The sequence below is a fragment of the Protobothrops mucrosquamatus genome, unplaced genomic scaffold (genome assembly GCF_001527695.2).
Source record: "Protobothrops mucrosquamatus isolate PMUCROS unplaced genomic scaffold, P.Mucros_1.0 scaffold2677, whole genome shotgun sequence".
Taxonomy (NCBI): Eukaryota; Metazoa; Chordata; class Lepidosauria; order Squamata; family Viperidae; genus Protobothrops; species Protobothrops mucrosquamatus.
This window is the reverse complement of record NW_015388724.1, coordinates 71,412-90,947: the sequence shown is the minus strand read 5'-3', so window position 1 is coordinate 90,947 and position 19,536 is coordinate 71,412. Positions and strand designations below refer to the sequence as shown.

Sequence of the window (19,536 nt, the reverse complement as noted above, 5' to 3'; positions counted from 1 at the left end):
TTTCTAACAGGTGCTCTTCTTCATTCACGTTCACTCTGTGCATGTTCTCTTCAGGTGAATGGTGGACCGCTACACTCTTGCCGTTGCCTTAAAGTGCACTACGTCAAATCCCAAACCAGCTGGCTGTACCTCTTGTAGAGACTCGTGGCACCTTATATTAACTTCCCCATCCCAAGTGCTTTTCAGAGAGGCAGATTCCAGCATCCCAAACACCCCAATCTGGTGCCACCATGGCTGGGAGAACAGCTAAACTCAAAGTCCTCACGTCTTGTGACCACGCAAGACTCTGAAGGCGGCCTTTAGGGCTTATGGATTTCTCGTGGCCTATATTTTCAGATCTACGCAGCTCATGACACCATGAATCGAGGTGCCTCAAGCTCTGTGTGGGTCAACACAAGGAGGAGTTCCTTTTCTCCATGGATGACTGCGATTTGCAAAGATGCCAAGCTCCCAGGAATGCCAATCCCTTTTCCTCTGGACATTTTCCCTTTGAGGAACAACGGCATCTGCCTCGGCTTTGCCCCTTGTGCTTTTAGAGGCAGCTGAAGTCATATTCCACTTGTGTCCTTCCTGGGATGGTACTAGTGCAAGCAGGGGAATGTATTCAATTAAGCTGGCCTTCACACTGAAGTATCTGCAACGCTGCTCTCTCCGCAGATGACTGTCCTTGAGGCACTGATAAAGCAGCTTCTGTGGGCCAAAGCCTCAACCAAGTGCAGAAACTCTTCTGTGCAAAGCTATCAACATTGTGTCCCTGCTTCTGTCCGTTGGCTTCATGCAGTCAGGAGAGCCTGCAAATACTGAATAGACAAAAGGAGGTTTACACAGCAGGAAATGAGTACCGGGCAATCATCAGTTCTCTTGCAGATGGTAGTCCTTTGATAACAGAAGCATGTGCTTTTTCTTGCTGCCGTGAAGGAGGAAAAGATTATTTCTGGAAAGAAAATAAGGCAAGATGCTTGCTGGAAGATACAGACAGACAGCAGGGAGAAACCAAGATGGTGTTCCGGATGATAGACGTTGGGTCATCAATCGGTCTTTCCTAGCTTGGCAATTAGCTCGTCACAGATCTTGGTCAGTTCTTCAATTTCCCGGTTCTGCAAAAATAAATGAAAACAGATAAAGAAAAGCTCAGAGGTGAAGTACTGATTACCTACAACCTTTTCTGATGATGCAAATTAGAATTATCCCCATAATGCGTGACATCCAGTCCAACCCATTCTCCTGGATCTTACTTCTCCTCCATGTACAAAATGCAACGGACGAGAAGCAACGGATGGAAACTGATCAAGGAGAGAAGCAACTTAGAACTAAGGAGAAACTTCCTGACAGTTGGGACAATTAACCAGTGGAACCACCTGCCTCCAGAAGCGGTGAATGCTCCAACACTGGAAGTTTTTAAGAAGAGACTGGACGGCCATTTGTCTGAAATGGTGTAGGGTTTCCTGCCTGAGCAGGGGGTTGGACTAGATGACCTCCAAGGTCCCTTCCAACTTTACCATCATCATCATCATCATCATTATTATTACTGTATTTATTCATGTGACACACTAAAACAGGAAGCATAGACAAAAAAACACCGCAACCCAGCAGTGACTCACAAACTAAAGTTTGTGATGAATGCAACTGCATTCCTCTTGCTACAGGGCAAGACTTTTTTTAAGCTTTAAGTAAATAATGATAACCTGAGCCTCCTTAGGTCGTTGTTTCAGAGACCTTTCCTTAGATAAATCGAGAAACTGACTGACCAAGGATGGGCAAAAAAGCAGGAATTCTGATTCTGATTCAGCAGGAGCGACTTCTGATTTCCTGTTGGCTTCCCCATTGACTTTTCTTCTGGTAATCTGGCAGGGAGCACTGGAAATCTTTCCAGCTTTAATTTGTTTGATGGAGACAACAATACACAGGCACCCCACCAGCTAACAACAACGAGAAAGAAACTTGAGTGATTTGACCCCTTAGGCGTGTCTGAGGTGGTATTCAGTCCCATCAAGGCCGAATGTTCTGAAATGCAATGGTCATTGTTTTGACCCAATTCCAGGACAAACATAGAGTACATTTTAGACAATCTTCACCAGCAGGGAAAGCGAGTGAAGTTTAGAAAGGGATGATAGGGGATGGGGGAGAATCACCTTCTGCTGGAGGGACCTTTCAAGAGACTCGACCTTCATTTGTTCTTTTCGAAGTCCGGCGTGGAAAGCTGCACTCTCAGCTTTGGACTTCGTACGCACCTGAGCAATCTCTTCATTGGCTCTGGATAAAGGGGAGGGGGCACAGGAATAAAAAAAGAGAGGGAGAGGGAGCGAGAGGGGGAGATAGGATGGGTGTAAAAAGAAAAATTCTGTAATTTGTTGAATAAAGCGGCATCTTCTTACTCAACTGCTTTGAAACTCATCGAATTTGGTACTCAATGCATTGTGACATGAAATTTTTTTCCCAGTACTCATTTGTTTGACGTTGGCTGCCTTGTGACTCACTACATCATTCCTTATCGGAAAAATTTGTTGGGTACTCATCATTTTTGGTACTCATCCTGCCTCCCAGAACCAATTAACGACGCGTACCAAGGTACCACTGAACAGGTAATTCTCTTTGGCAAACTTCTGAAGTTACAACAGTATTGAAAATTACTGGCTTACAACTGGTCCTCGTAAGCATGACTGTTGCACGAGCATTTTCACAGTCAAGTGACCAAAATTTCGGCACTTTTCAACCAGCGTGCACTTAAAACAACTGCAGCATCCTGGGGTCATATGATCAACATTTAGGCTGGCTCCTGACAAGTTAAGTCAAAGGGGGAAGTCAGGTTCATTTACCGACCACAGCACAAAAGGTTGTAAAATTGGGTGTGACTCCTTTAAGGACCTCATTACTTAGCCACAGAAGTTCTGACCTCAATTGTGATCATAAGACAAGGATTACTTGTATCCCATTCCCAGTTCACATGTAAGATCTTCTTTTGCGTCATGTGAGAGGAACAGTTGTGTTGAGTAGGAAAGCGTGCCAGCCTGAAACTTCCACAGCTCCTTTTTTTGTATGAGGCCTTCTGTTATAGGTAGTCCTCAACTTACGACCACAAATTTCTGTTGCTAAGTGAGAGAGTTAAGTGAGTTTTGCCCCATTTGACGACCTTTCTTGCTGGAGTTGTTAAGTCAATTACTTCAGTTGTTAAGTTAGTAACCTGGTTGTTAAGTGAATCAGGCTTCCCCACTGACTTTGCTTGCCAAAAGGTCGCAAAAGGGGGAATCACGTGACCCTCTGGGACACTGCAACGGTCACAGATAGGAGCCAGTAGCCAAGTGTTCGAATTTTGAGCACGTGATCACAGGGATGCTGCCGTGATCGTAAATGAGGAAAACAGTCATAGGTCCCTATTTTCAGTGCTGCTGCAACTTTGAACGGTGACTAAGCAAACTGTTGTAAGTCGAGGGCTACCTGTATGGATTGGCATGAAGCAGGGAAAGTGCCATCATTGGCCCTTACTTGTCTAACTTCTCCTCTGCGTGGATTTTCAAGGCCTGGTAGCGCTGCTCCTCTTGCTTGACGCGATTGAGGTAATCTTGAGCGCACTTCTTCAAGGCCTCTTCGTTCTAGAAGGAAAAAGACAGCTCGGCTTGGCTAGGAACCATCACTCAGAAACCACAATGCTTCGATTCACCCACTGCAAAAAGCCCAACAAGTTACATTTTGGAGTTGGGACAGAATTCCCAGCCTGCCTCTCGCAAATTCTACTTGAGGACCCTTAACCGATGATTCAGGAAACAGAACATGGGATCTTATAGAGAGAGATATGTTTCCTTCCAGACCTATAACCATTCTTCCTTGAGGTTGGAGGGACATTAGAAGTCCTTGCTATATCAACCAGGTGATGGACAATGAGAAGCAACAGAACTTCTATCTGTTAGAAGAATCAATATGAGATAAGATAGAATAGATAGGCTGGGTTCACACATCAATCCATGAGTTACCAAAAGGTGTTCCCAATGAATAAACAAAGTTGGTTTCATCCACAGAATGTGTTATTCCAAAATATATCACACCATTGCTTATTGCAGGTAGCAACGGTGTGATTTATTTTGGAATGACACATTCTGTGGATGAAACCAACTTTGCTTATTCTTCGTTGCTTATTCCAGGTAGCAACGGTGTGATTTAGTTTGGAATAACACATTCTGTGGATGAAACCAACTTTGTTTATTCTTCGGACCCCATTTTGGTAACTCATGGATTCATGTGTGAACCCAACCTATCTGTTCTATCTTATCTCATACTGATTCTTCTAAAAGGTAGAAGTTCTGTGGTGCCCATCACCTGGTTGATATAGCAAAAGACATAACCAAGCAAAGCCAATTTTTTTAGCACTGAGTCACAATTCCTCTCCATCAAGTGCAGTGGTTAGAATGCAGTATTGCATGCTAACTCTGCCGACAGCCAGGAGTACGATCCTGACTGGCTCAAGGTTGACTCAGCCTTCCATGAGGTAAAATGGAGGACCCAATGAGGACCCAGATTGTTGAGAACAATAGGCTGACTCTATAAACCGCTTAGAGAGAGCTGTAAAGCACTATGAAGCGGTATATAAGTCTAGGTGCTGTTGCTAGCAAGAGGATGGAGGCAACTTGAAAACTCTAGAGAATAGCATTTATATGAGCAGCCTCCAGAAGGTATACAGGGCCAGGATAAAATAGAAAGAAGACTGGTACAAAACCCATATTTAATCTCCTGCAATTAAAATTTAGTTCATATTCAATTAAAGTCATCAACAGTACCTAATGTGAGTACTCCCCATGTTTCAGTCACATCAAAAACAATATTTTGGCTGGGGGTGTATAAGATTTCCAGTGCTGCAACCAATACACTGGGAGCCCTTAAACTGTGCATCGCTGGCCTTCAGTAAAGGAAAGCCCACAGGAAAAAAAAAGAATTTTCCAAATAAAGGAAGGACCTTCTTGAAACCTTCCAGGATTCCCTTCAGATTCTCGTATCTCCTGAATAGATCGGACAGAGATCTCTCCACCGAATTCAGGTCAGACAAGGCTTGTTCCTTCTCCATGGTCAGCTGCTGGAGACCCTTCTGGGATGCCATGTTAGTTCTCTGCTCGTCCTCTGTGAAATCAAAGGCAAAGGGGGATGATAGCTCTGCTTCAACCAGGCCTTTAGCTAAGAGACATCCAAAATTTTGTTTATAATACAATTAAAAAAACATTGGATGTAACGTGACATTCCAGTATATACATTCTTATCAAATTATTCCACATTTTACAATCGGTTCTTCATCTCTAAATGTACATCTAAGTATTATATACAATACTTATCCTAAAATGACATATATTTCTATCTTAACGCTAATCTTTAATCCCAACCGTCCTCCTCGAATCTCTCCAGCGGTAAAAATTTTCCCAGGTTTCGAAGTAAACTGATCCACATTTGTCTTTCAAAACCATTGGAAGCCTGTCCATTTCCACACATGCTAATATTTTATACAGTGACTCTTCCTCTGTGGGGATTCCTTTGCTCTTCCATTTCTGCGCAAATGCAAGCCTAGCTGCAGTCAAGATTTTAAAACAAACTATTTATTTATTATCGTGGTTTTTAGTATCGCCTGTTCACCGCCCTGAGTCCCGCAAGGGAGATAGGGCGGTATATAAATTTAATAAATAAAATAAAATAAATAAAGATGTGTAACAGCAAATAGATTGTTCCCTTATTGTATTTTTCTGTAGTTATTCCCAGCAAGAAGAGTTCCGGTTTTAACTCCTATTGAGAGCTTTTTAAGAGGTAAAGTATCTGTTTAAAGCTAGCCTTCCAAACGTGGGCATTCTCCAGATGTGTGGACTTCAACTTCCCGTTTCTATATCTACATGGCCATGGTTGGGAATTCTGGAAGGGGAAATCCACCACATCTGGTGGCTATGCTGGGAAAGAGAAGGATTTTACCCATCAAACCACGCTAAAAAAAACCACCTCCTCCCTTTTTACAACCCTCCAATCCAGAGGTCCCCAACCTTTTGAACACCAGGGACCGGTTCTGTGGAGAGAGGTTTTCCCACAGACCGGAGGGTGCGTGGTTTTGGGTGCTGCCTGCATCTCGTGGATGGGGCTTTCCTTGTTTGTGCGGACCGGTTGCTGGCATGCTGCGGCCCGGTACCGGTCCACGGACTGGGGGTTGGGGACCCCTGCTCCAATCCCTTAATTCAAGGTAGAGTCAAGGGAGTGAATGGAGGTGAGTGTTTACTGGCCCGATGCTCTTCCTGACGCCATGTGGAGTTTGCAGCACATATTTTTTTTCTTTGTGCCCTAAGAGAGAAATATCTGGAACTACCCAGAATTGATCTCTCAACTTTCCAAGTGGGAGTCGAGCATTTTCACCACCAGGCCACCATGCTGCTCAACCCATCAAACCACCCTCAAAACAGGAAAAAAAACCAAAAACAAAATCAGGTTGCTTGTTCCGGGAATTTCAGATTCTAAGGAATGCAGTTAGTGCCTCCAGCCTTTGCAAGAATTAAGTAGCCGTTTTGTCCATTAACACAAACACACACATATCCCAGGGAGAAAAGGATGCAAAATATTCAGCCCCATCCATTCGGAGGAGGTGCAAAGGGGGTGGCTGGAGGTATAGGTTGCTGATCCGCAGGCTAGGAATTTCTTCTACTTTAATTCCACAAAATCTGAGTGGAACATATAAAGAGTGGCGGATAAAGAGAAGTTTTACCGGAGTTCCTCAAAACATTTTTTTTTCCAAACTACAGGATCTCTTTGGACTCTGTGTTTAGTACTTCATCTGTGTTACAAGTAAGAGATTGACAGAGCAGAGGATATGTCTTCTGTTGCAAATATGAGCAAGCCAAGTACATACCACCTGAAAAGCTAGTATTATGCAGTTTGAGTCGTGCGCTCAAGTCACAGGCAAGGTTCTTAAATTATACCTAAGGGGGGGAAAAAACCCCTCTGTCTTTAATTGGTGCAGATTGTGCTTCTCCACCCCATCATTTCCTACTCTTAGCTCTGTCTCCTATTGGTAGTCCACTTACAGAATCTACAGGCAAGGCATCACAAATATAAATAGTCCCTCTCCATTTTCTGCACATTATGAAAATTAGAGAAGACATTCTACAACGGGGTGTCAAACGCGCAATGTCACGTGATGTGTCGTGACGTATCGCGACTTTTTTTTGCCATTGCTGGCAATGGGGCGGGCGTGGTTTCGCCATGACGCATCCGGCCCGTGGGCCGGCACTTTGACACCCCTGCTCTACAAACACAAGAAAAAGCTCTAAAACAATTATTGGGCTGAAAGTTTGCAGGCATGAACTGGAACATGCTGGCCTCCTTATTTGTTCCTTCCACTAATTTTCAGGTGAACGTCTGGCACTTGGCAGTTGCTTACCTATCATCTGTGCAATTGTCTTCTCATATTCAGCCACAATCTTCCTAAAGAGGAGACAGAAGTAAAGATGTGTGTAATAGAAATGTCATTAATGTTCTCTTTCTCCTATAAACCCAAATGCAGTTGACATGCTGTTCTTTCCAAAAAAAATTCAGTATATTCCTACTTAGGCAAGCTACTTCACCCTGGTGCTAGATGACTGGACATGCCAGTTCAGAATACTAGATGTTTTGACCCAGCATATCTGGAGAGCCACCAGACTGGAGAAGGAATGTCAAACATCGCTCATTGGTGTCTTTTCCTTGAAAATAGCTTCCATAATCAAATGTATGTAAAGGTACTTAAGGATTATTAAAGGGGCACCTGCTTCACTTTCAGTTGGTTTGGTTTTCAAATCAAGGTGTCAATGGAGGCTGGAATATTTGGTGGACTTGATTCACTTATTTGTCTAATTTTGTACCACTTCCTTTCAAAAGAAAAGTGCATGCTTCTTCAGTTTCCTCCTTGTAGGAATCTTGTGAGGGAGACCACATTGACCGCCCAGATTCTCCCAACAAAATTTGAGGGTTGAGTTTGGTCTCTCTATCTTCTCTCTTAGTGGCCAATCCAGGATTTTCTCCCTCAAACCCTGTCAAAAGTTATTCTTGGAGGTTAGACTAAGAGCACCCCCAGTTAGTTCTGTGACTTGAGCAACTTCAAAATCTACCCCAGCCTTCCTCAATCTGACAAGCTCTCCAAATATGGTGGTTTTTAGTTCCCATCATCCTTCAGAATGCTCCATTTTCACTAACCCAACCAACACTCAGACTGAAGATCTTCAGTTGAAGATCTTACTCCTGGCTTCACTGTCTTTATATTTATCCATGTGGAAAATAGCTTCAATGTCTGGAATTCATAGTATGTTATCCTGAAGAGGCAGTATTTTTGTTATCAGATTAGAAGAACCAGTCAAAGCCATGGCAGCCTTTAAATTATGGTTAAGGTAACTGATTGCAATGGTAGGAAATGACCAGGCTGAGCCCGAGGACGGGGTCAAACGTATCATAAGTTTGGTGTCTCTTTGCTTCCATAAGAGACCAAGGTCCATCTCCTTCTTTGAAGTCCGTTGACTCTTATCTGGCGGCAATTCACCTTGACAGTTAGTAGTTCAGATTCTTGTGTATAGGTAGCATGAAATAAACGTGTAGTAATTTTGAACTCTGTCCTGGCTCCTGACTTCTAGCACCTGACAACAACTGACTATATTGCAAATTCCTTAATATGATGAATAGTCTCTATTAACTCAGTCAATAAATGAGTCTTCCAATCTATATGAGGCTTCCATAATGATCTATGGCTGTGCACTTGTGAACAACGTGAAACGAGATGGAATTAGCACTGCTGAGTTCTTTTTACCTCATTTCCAAAACTTCCTGCCAACTTCCTTCATATTTTCTCTTCCATTCATTGGCTTCAATTTCCTTAGAGATGATCTAAAAATATGAACACAAAATGTGGCTTTTAGTTTTGAGAAGGCAGCCCTCTCACCTCTGAAAGAAATGTGGTGAAGCTGTCGGGAGGAGGTGGGGAGGAGGAGATACCACATTATGCTACAGTGATACATAGTGGTAGTTCAGCTCTGTCACCTGCAAATACATCTGTGGATTCTGTCTGATGTTTAGTTGGACGTTAAGAGAGTCGTTCTTTGCTAAAATGCCAGGGCTACCAATTTTTAGCTTTCCAGGAGATCTAGATATGATGTACTGTAAGTAACGGGTAGACCTGCTTAGGGAAGGTCTGCCAGATGATGAGATGTCTCTTCTGGTTACAAGAGGACTTTTCTTAATTAAAAGCATTAGCACACTATAAGTCAGTGTTTCTCAACCATGACAATTTTAAGGCATGTGAACTTCAACTCCCAGAATTCCACAGCCAGCATTGCTGGCTGTGGAATTCTGGGAGTTGAAGTCCACATGCCTTAAAATTGTCAAGGTTGAGAAACACTGCTATAAGTCATCCCAGCTAAAACTAGAAGGTAAGTGATAGGCCCAGGCTCCATTCGTATCAAGCTGCTAATAGTTTTGATATCTTTGGCTAATTTTGACATCAGCCTTCAGTCCTCAAGGATAGAACTGAATTTTGGCCCTAGTTCTAAGGAGGACTTCTCCCCAATGTCAAAGTGAAGCAGGAAGTCTGAAATAAAGAAACAGGCAGATAGAAAATCCTAATTCTATAGGGCAAAGTAGGGCAGGAAGTCAAGTTTCTAGAATATTTGTAAGAAGTATTATCTCCCCCAATCCTAAAGGATTCTGACAATATTCCAAAAATATCAAAAACTATGGATGACTTGCTAATCCAAAGAGATTCTATTCTGAGCCATATATACCCCAATTCCAGTCCTAGGGCTGCATGCAATTCTCTCCAGCCTTTGATACTGTAGGAGGAGGAATAGCAGAGACAGAGTGGGGTCAAGAGAGGAATCATCCTGGAATCATTACGTTCTCACAAACGATCCAAGTCCAGCATTGATTTAGTGCTGACAGTTGACTAGATTCTTATGTATAAGCCTGAGCAATAAATCAGCTTAACCGGAACTCAATATGTGGTCCCGATTCTTCACGCCGGAGAGATACCCTTCAAAAAGCTGAGCCATTAAGGTCACCAGGAATAATTAACGATATTTAATGAGCTGATTGAAATTGATTAGGTTAAACCCATTTCCATTGTTGTCCCAACCTGCAATTAAAGGCCACCTGTGATTCTATGGGCAGTGAAGCAAAGCAAGGGCGCCGTGCCTTCATAGAAGCACCCAGAATGTGTGGGATAACCTTAAAAAAAAAGCCATGTTAGTCTCTGAAAAATGCAAAAGAGTTTTTTCTTTTTTAAAAAGGGGGTGTTTTGCTTGTCCCAATGCCTGTTGATCAAGCACTTCTTGAAAACTTGGCACGGTCCCACCGAAGAGACCCTATATTACTAACATCCAGACCACATCACACCATCAGCCTGTTACCTCTTCTCTGATCAGGGTCAGAACTGCTGTCTTGTCAGATTCACTGAGGCAAATGGCATCCAGGGGGCTTTCAGCCCCTCCTCTCAGGCTGGCTGGTGTACTTCCAGGATCCTTTTCCATTGAACATAGTTCAGGATTACTCTGTGAGAAGAAAGACTGAGTCACAACAGAACACAACCAGCCCTTTCTGAGTTCTACCCAGTTTCTCCTGCCAGACCATCTCTTCAACAGACCCACAAAACCCAAGAAACATCTGTCAAGGTGTTCTACTGTAGAAAAGTTTGGAAGCCACAGGAAAGACTTCTAGTAACTGTCTTATTGATAATGCAATCACTGCTCAAGTTCTTGTGGCTTTTTCTCCCGCCCGAGATATGCAATGGGTTAGATGGCCTTCTCTTTTGTGTGAGAGACATGATTGCTAGCTGTCTCCTCTTTTGATAACAGAGTTACTATCATGTTGTTTTGTGACTGTAGATGAACTAACTCTCAGGTTCTGCCTGAATTGGAGATGCCCAAACCAAGAGTCCAAACGATAACCTTGAATTCTGGAGTTGGGTTGGTCCAAATTTGCCCTTAGGACAACTCTAGAACTCAACATTGATCTGTCTATTGGGCTTTTGAAGATGTGAAATGCTGTGAAGGGATATGGATGCTTTTGTAGGAGATGACCGTGCTTGATCCCTCTCTTGGGCTCAGCCTGGTCATCTCCTCCAGCTATTTGGATTTATACCTGTATAAATGTAACATAGTTGATTCCAAATTTAGAATTCTGGATCTGAATCTTTGTGTAGGATAACTGTGATTGGGACCTGATAGGACGGTTACCCTTTTTGTGAAATGAATGGAATATATCCCTTTACAAGACCACATCATTTGCAAAAAAACCCAAGATTCTGGATTTTCAAAAGATTCTCAAATATCATGTAAACTAAGCATTACATACCCAACTGACCATTTATACAGAATACAGAATAACAGAATTGGATGGGATCCTGGAGGTCTTCTAGTCCAACTCCCTGCTTGAGCAGGAGACCCTAACCATTTCAGATAAATGGCTGTCTAATCTCCTCTTAAAAACCTCCGGTAATGGAGCACCCATAACGTCTGAAGGCAAATCATTCTACTGATTAATTGTTCTCACTGATACAATATTTCTCCTTAACTTTAGGTTGCATCTCTCTTTTTGATAAGCTTCCAGCCTTTACTTCTTGCCCTGCTTTGGAGACTAGGGCCAACCTCTGCTTCTCTGTGACAGCCTCTCAAATATTAGAAGACAGGCTTTATATCACCTAGTCCAGGGGTAGGCAACCTTGGCTCTTTTAGGACTCATGGACTTCAACTCCCAGAATTCCTGAGCCAGCCACGCTGAGGGGAAAAGGAGAGGTTTCCAAGCTGAGCCATGCTGGCTCAGGAATTCTGGGAGTTGAAGTCCACACGTCATAAAAGAGCCAAGGTGGCCTACCCCTGATCTAGTGCTTCTCTTCATTAGATTAGACATTCCCCAGTTCCTGCAACTGCTCGTCCACTAATCGTCTTTGTTGCTCTTCTCTGCACCCTTTCTAAGGTCTCACCCACTCTATTTTGTATTTCTATTGATCTTAAGAACAAACAGGCAATCTTTTGTTGGAAACTCTGGGGAAGTGGACTGGGACATTTCCCTAGTCTTATTATTGCTTCAACGAACGATAAGTCTCTAGTCGAAACAGGGTGTGACGAAAGGTAAGTCAAAGAGGTCACGATCCTTACTTAGTAGATTCTTATTCGTTGGAAAGACAAGATTAGATCGACGTCGTGTCAAGTCGACAGTCGTCTCCAGAGACATTTCCATCGTGTAAAAGATACATTGAATTAACGTGTCTTGTTCCATGTCAGCATTTTGCAAAGTGAGCGAGATGAAATGAAAGAACTTTAGTTTAAAAGAAACATTTCGGGAATACTGGCTGTTAACCACCACCTCCCCGGAAAAAAATGTTCACATCCTTTGCAAAATCCTGCATTGGTCTTATTATTATACTATATTTAATTTTACTATATAGCAAACTCTCATGTTTTCCAGATCTGGACTTGACACGCAGCAGATCAAAGTCCACTGTGATATACACATAGTTCGCAACTTGCAACAGTTCATTTAATGACCGTTCACAGCTTCAACTACACTGAAAAAAAAGGGACTTATGACCATTTTTCACACTTACAGCTGATGCGGCATCCCCATGGTCAGGGGATCAAAATTAGATGCTTGGCAACTGACTTGTACTTATGACGGTTGCAGTGTCCCAGGGTCACGTGATCACCTTTTGCGATCTTCTGATGAGCAAAGTCAATGGGGGAAGCCAGATTCTCTTCACAACTGTGTCACTAACTTAACATGTGTACTGATTCGCTTAACAACTGTGGCAAGAAAGGTCGTAAAATGGGACAAAACTCACTGAACAACTGTCTCCCTTAGCAACAGAAATGTTGGGCTCAATTGTGGTCATATGTTGAGGACTACCTGTGCATCATTTTTAAAGGACATTATTGCACAACTGACATAATTATGACATTTACGTCATCACCATAACATAAGGTGAAGGCAACGATTGAACTACAACATATTCTGCTGTTCCAGGCACAGATGAAAATGTAGTAAAAATAAATGCCGGGAAAGGAATTTAGCAGAAAGAGTGGTCCACGATTTTGGACACGAAGGATAAGAACAATACTTGGGCTTACTGAGATCTCACTGGAGTTAGTCTTCCCTTCCAATTTGCACAAAGATTCCTTCTCGGAACCTACAGCAAAAGAACATAAGGAGATTACACATTATGACAACAAGGTTCTTCCTGATAAAATAACTGGATTTATAAAGAGACTTGCAACGTGCAACTCTATGACACCACTTGAAAGAGAGGAATACGAAACTCAAGGAGGATTGTCACTGAATGAAGATTGGAATGCTCCAAGTGACAATCAGTAGAGTTTGGGTCAGACTCTTCTTAAACCAAGAGATGGAGCTGGGGGACAGTAGACAATGATCCAAATTCTGAGACCTAGGGACACCATCCTACAGAAACACCAACGAGGTATACCCAGAAAACCTTCTAGGCACACCATTATCACAACTGATGGGACAGAAAACAGCAGGACACCACTGTTTGATGTTTGTGCCTCAAGCGACGACAATAATAATAATTCCACGTGAACCCGAATCAGATTTTTTTGCAAATTTCAGCACGTGTAGGGAAAAAAAAATTAGGAAAAATTGTAAGTGAGCCTCTTCCCCCTGCACACTTGAGTGCAATCCCGCCAGACTGTTCCTACAGGAAAAATCACTGTCATGTTGTCCATTCTCCCAGCTGCTCCCTTGATCTTTGATGCCCCATCCTGCTGATCTTTGTCCACAGCAGCTGCTGACTCCCTTTGTGATTGACAAGAATGCCAGCCTCACCCCAGACAAGGTTGACTGCACAGAGCTGCCCCACATAACTCCTTTTATTCCTATCAACTGGATAAACACAAGGAATGCACCCTTTGAAACGCAAGGCAGTCAGCCAAAGAATTCTCCTTTGTTATCTTCGGATTTATCTCTTTATTTCAGAAGTCTTTTACTTCCAAGGAAGCTTTGCCTACAATGCTGACCATTCCTTAGAGATGGGAAACAACTGGGGTGGGGGGTGGGGTGGGGATTGTCCCAGACTTTATCTAGGGAGATTCTTAGGTCATCCAAGTCATGGTTGTCTCAAAGGTGCTTTTTCAAGGGACAACTGGACTTATTTGTTTTTCTTTGAAGACGTTTTGCTTCTTGGATGAAAAGTGAAGCATCTTCAAAGAAACCCAAGAATGTGCAGTTGCCTCTTGAAAAAGCACCTTTGAGGGACCGAGGCCTTGAACTGAACTGCTGCATTCAGAACAAAAAGCAGGTGACATTCCAGGGCAATGCAAAATATTCTCCTCTTCCATGATAGAGGAAAGTCTTGATTTAACACCCGTTCCTTTCACACAAAGGTTCAAAGTTACAACAGCCTTGGAAAAAGGGAACCGATGACATGTACTCACACTTACGACTGTCAGGCCACAACCTTGGTGTCGTGGATTCTTTAATCTAGGTTACTACTCTTCCTCCAAATCTACTGAACAGGTCCTGTTGCCCTACTACCTCTCTTTGTAAGCCCCACTTAGGAAGAACAGTAACTGTTCTACAGGTAGTCCTCGGCTTACAACAGTTCATTTAGTGATCGTTCAAAATTACAACAGCAGTTAAAAAAAAGTGACTTAGGATTGTTTTTCACACTTACGACAGTTGCAGCATCCCTGTGGTCATATGAACAAAGTTCAAACCAGTTTGGCAACTGGTTCATATGTATGATAGTCGCAGCGTCCCGGGGTCACGTGATCCCCTTTTTGTGACCTTTTGACAAGCCAAGCCAATGGGGAAGCCGGATTCACTTAACAACTGTGTGACTAACTTAACAACTGCAGTGATTCATTTAACAGCTGTGGCAAGGAAGGTCGTGACGTGGGGCAAAATTCACTTAACAACTTTTCGCCTAGCCACAGAAATTTTGGGCTCAATGGTGGTACTAAGTCAAGGCCTGCCTGTGTTTGTCTCAGGCTGCTTCAGGGTGTTTCAGTTTCCCAAATGAACACTTTTGTGGGAATGCACACAACAGGCTCTCAAAATTGCTGCTGTATAGCCACCAGCCATCAAACAGCCTGCCCTGCATGGAATGGAGATGGCACTGCGTTCCGCTAAAAGCACGCCTGCTTTTGCGTCGAGCGCAAGGAACCAGAATGACACTGTGAGACCATCAGAGTTATTTCTTCACTGCTAACCTACTTACAACTGACGGCATTCTCTTGGGAACAGTCAGAACAAAGGCTCTGGGATTGGGGGGGGGGGGNAAAGGGATCAGAATAATAACGAAGTTGCTTGCTATTCAGAGATCAGCTTTGTCCCACACTGCTTTCCATTCAGTTTCTCCAGTGCTAGGAATGAATCATCTAAGAATAAGCAACCTTTCTGTTCTAATCTAGCTGCAGCACAGTTCAGCTGTCAGCAGAGGTCTCTGTAAAGGTAGCACATTTTCTATGTAACTTAATTTGGTGTCTTGTTCCATGTCAGCATTTTGCAAGTGAGAGAGATGAAATGAAAGAACTTTAGTTTAAAAGAAACATTTCGGGAATACTGGCTGTTAACCACCACCTCCCCGGAAAAAAATGTTCACATCCTTTGCAAAATCCTGCATTGGTCTTATTATTATACTATATTTAATTTTTATTATATAACAAACTCTCATGTTTTCCAGATCTGGACTTGACACGCAGCAGATCAAAGTCCACTGTGATATACACATAGTTCGCAACTTGCAACAGTTCATTTAATGACCGTTCACAGCTTCAACGGCACTGAAAAAAAAGGGACTTATGACCATTTTTCACACTTACAGCTGTTGCGGCATCCCCATGGTCAGGGGATCAAAATTAGATGCTTGGCAACTGACTTGTACTTATGACGGTTGCCGTGTCCCAGGGTCACGTGATCACCTTTTGCGATCTTCTGATGAGCAAAGTCAATGGGGGAAGCCAGATTCACTTCACAGCTGTGTCACTAACTTAACATGTGTACTGATTCGCTTAACAACTGTGGCAAGAAAGGTCGTAAAATGGGACAAAACTCACTGAACAACTGTCTCCCTTAGCAACAGAAATGTTGGGCTCAATTGTGGTCATATGTTGAGGACTACCTGTGCATCATTTTTAAAGGACATTATTGCACAACTGACATAATTATGACATTTACGTCATCACCATAACATAAGGTGAAGGCAACGATTGAACTACAACATATTCTGCTGTTCCAGGCACAGATGAAAATGTAGTAAAAATAGATGCCGGGAAAGGAATTTAGCAGAAAGAGTGGTCCACGATTTTGGACACGAAGGATAAGAACAATACTTGGGCTTACTGAGATCTCACTGGAGTTAGTCTTCCCTTCCAATTTGCACAAAGATTCCTTCTCGGAACCTACAGCAAAAGAACATAAGGAGATTACACATTATGACAACAAGGTTCTTCCTGGTGAAATAACTGGATTTATAAAGAGACTTGCAACGTGCAACTCTATGACACCACTTGAAAGAGAGGAATACGAAACTCAAGGAGGATTGTCACTGAATGAAGATTGGAATGCTCCAAGTGACAATCAGTAGAGTTTGGGGCAGACTCTTCTTCAACCAAGAGATGGAGCTGGGGGACAGTAGACAATGATCCAAATTCTGAGACCTAGGGACACCATCCTACAGAAACGCCAACGAGGTATACCCAGAAAACCTTCTAGGCACACCATTATCACAACTGATGGGACAGAAAACAGCAGGACACCACTGTTTGATGTTTGTGCCTCAAGCGACGACAATAATAATAATTCCACGTGAACCTGAATCAGATTTTTTGCAAATTTCAGCACGTGTAGGGAAAAAAAATTAGGAAAAATTGTAAGTGAGCCTCTCCCCCTGCACACTTGAGTGCAATCCCGCCAGACTGTTCCTACAGGAAAAATCACTGACATGTTGTCCATTCTCCCAGCTGCTCCCTTGATCTTTGATGCCCCATCCTGCTGATCTTTGTCCACAGCAGCTGCTGACTCCCTTTGTGATTGACAAGAATGCCAGCCTCACCCCAGACAAGGTTGACTGCACAGAGCTGCCCCACATAACTCCTTTTATTCCTATCAACTGGATAAACACAAGGAATGCACCCTTTGAAACGCAAGGCAGTCAGCCAAAGAATTCTCCTTTGTTATCTTCGGATTTATCTCTTTATTTCAGAAGTCTTTTACTTCCAAGGAAGCTTTGCCTACAATGCTGACCATTCCTTAGAGATGGGAAACAACTGGGGTGGGGGTGGGTGGGGATTGTCCCAGACTTTATCTAGGGAGATTCTTAGGTCATCCAAGTCATGGTTGTCTCAAAGGTGCTTTTTCAAGGGACAACTGGACTTATTTGTTTTTCTTTGAAGACGTTTTGCTTCTTGGATGAAAAGCGAAGCATCTTCAAAGAAACCCAAGAATGTGCAGTTGCCTCTTGAAAAAGCACCTTTGAGGGACCGAGGCTTTGAACTGAACTGCTGCTTTCAGAACAAAAAGCAGGTGACATTCCAGGGCAATGCAAAATATTCTCCTCTTCCATGATAGAGGAAAGTCTTGATTTAACACCCGTTCCTTTCACACAAAGGTTCAAAGTTACAACAGCCTTGGAAAAAGGGAACCGATGACATGTACTCACACTTACGACTGTCAGGCCACAACCTTGGTGTCGTGGATTCTTTAATCTAGGTTACTACTCTTCCCCCAAATCTACTGAACAGGTCCTGTTGCCCTACTACCTCTCTTTGTAAGCCCCACTTAGGAAGAACAGTAACTGTTCTACAGGTAGTCCTCGGCTTACAACAGTTCATTTAGTGACCATTCAAAATTACAACAGCAGTTAAAAAAAGTGACTTAGGATTGCTTTTCACACTTACGACCGTTGCAATATCCTTGTTGTCACATGAACAAAGTTCAAACCAGCTTGGCAACTGGTTCATATGTATGACGGTCGCAGCGTCCCGGGGTCACGTGATCCCCTTTTTTGTGACCTTTTGATGAGCCAAGTCAATGAGGAAGCCAGATTCACTTAACAATTGTGTGACTAACTTAACAACTGCAGTGATTCATTTAACAGCTGTGGCAAGGAAGGTCATGACGTGGGGCAAAATTCACTTAACAACTTTTCGCCTAGCCACAGAAATTTTGGGCTCAATGGTGGTACTAAGTCAAGGCCTGCCTGTGTTTGTCTCAGGCTGCTTCAGGGTGTTTCAGCTTCCCAAATGAACACTTTTGTGGGAATGCACACAACAGGTTCTCAAAATTGCTGCTGTATATAGCCACCAGCCATCAAACAGCCTGCCCTGCATGGAAAGGAGATAGCACTGTGTTCCGCTAAAAGCACACCTGCTTTTGCGTCGAGCGCAAGGAACCAGAATGACACTGTGAGACCATCAGAGTTATTTCTTCACTGCTAACCTACTTACAACTGACGGCATTCTCTTGGGAATGGTCAGAACAAAGGCTGCTGGGATTTGGGGGGGAGAGACAATCTGAAATTTTTCTGGAGAAGAATTAAATATTAAACTCTCCTTGGCTCATTTTTCAAGTCTCTTTTATAGGTGTCTATGGAGATTCTTGGTCTTCCAGGTCATTGTTGTCCCAAAGGTGCTTTTTCAAGAGGCAACTGGACTTTAAAGTGGGTATAGATTCACTAACTGTTAGATATTGGCACGTGAGCAGGCACACACACACACACACACAGAGCTGGAAAACCTGCATCAATAACTAATATAGCTGTAAAGCCTATAAAAGAGACCCAAAAGGTGCTTTTTCCAGAGTCAACTGGATTTTCTTGTTTTTTCTTTGAAGACGTTTCGCTTCTCATCCAAGAAGCTTCTTCAGCTGACTGGATGGTGGGGAATTTGCATTTGCATTCTTTTTTTTGCATCATTTGCAATTTTTTTTTACCAGCTGTCTGCAAAGAGTATAAATCCTTCCATTCCCCCCACCATCCAGGCAGAGCTGAAGAAGCTTCTTGGATGAGAAGCGAAACGTCTTCAAAGAAAAAAAACAAGAAAGTCCAGTTGACGCTTGAAAAAGCACCTTTGGGTTTCTTTTATAGGCTTTACAATTATATTAATCATTGATGCAGGTTTTCCAGGTGTGTGTGTGTGCCTGCTCACATGCCACTATCTAACAATTAGTCAGCCTATACCCACTTAAAGGCCTCGGGAATAGACGCATTCAGTGAACCCAACCTGTACATTTGTTTTATTAAAAAGGCATCCGATGACTCAAGAAAGTTTTTCACTCAACAACCGACAGCCCTCCCAGAATGCAAGCATTATTGAAATACAGTAGCCTCCTGCTGCATCTGTCCTCCAGATGTTCTGGACAAGAACTTTTGCAGACTTCCCTTGCTGACAGCCAAGGCCTGTGCTACCAGCCATGGGAATTGTGACTCAGCAAATTTGGAAGGCAGATAAGAGGAAAAACTAGACTGTTAATGCAAGAGAGAGAGAGATAAAATAATGAGAGAAGCTTCCGTACCTTCTACTGGGGATGGAAACGTATGATTTATGGTAGACA

At 43.0% G+C, this 19,536-nt stretch overlaps 1 protein-coding gene across 1 annotated transcript in view; it reads right to left on the bottom strand.

The window, feature by feature from the left end:
- Positions 1 to 1,028: 1,028 nt before the first annotated feature.
- TACC1 (transforming acidic coiled-coil containing protein 1) overlaps positions 1,029 to 19,536 on the bottom strand; it is a 42,293-nt gene continuing 23,785 nt past the window's right edge. Inside the window, exons 7-17 of the mRNA XM_029285995.1 lie at positions 17,039 to 17,095; positions 16,317 to 16,385; positions 13,810 to 13,866; positions 13,095 to 13,153; positions 10,380 to 10,520; positions 8,786 to 8,862; positions 7,391 to 7,434; positions 4,946 to 5,106; positions 3,484 to 3,590; positions 2,133 to 2,253; positions 1,029 to 1,097 (exon numbers count right to left, since the gene is read on the bottom strand). Of these exons, the coding sequence (XP_029141828.1) occupies positions 1,029 to 1,097; positions 2,133 to 2,253; positions 3,484 to 3,590; positions 4,946 to 5,106; positions 7,391 to 7,434; positions 8,786 to 8,862; positions 10,380 to 10,520; positions 13,095 to 13,153; positions 13,810 to 13,866; positions 16,317 to 16,385; positions 17,039 to 17,095 (962 nt within the window). The remainder of the gene's footprint in view (positions 1,098 to 2,132; positions 2,254 to 3,483; positions 3,591 to 4,945; positions 5,107 to 7,390; positions 7,435 to 8,785; positions 8,863 to 10,379; positions 10,521 to 13,094; positions 13,154 to 13,809; positions 13,867 to 16,316; positions 16,386 to 17,038; positions 17,096 to 19,536) is intronic.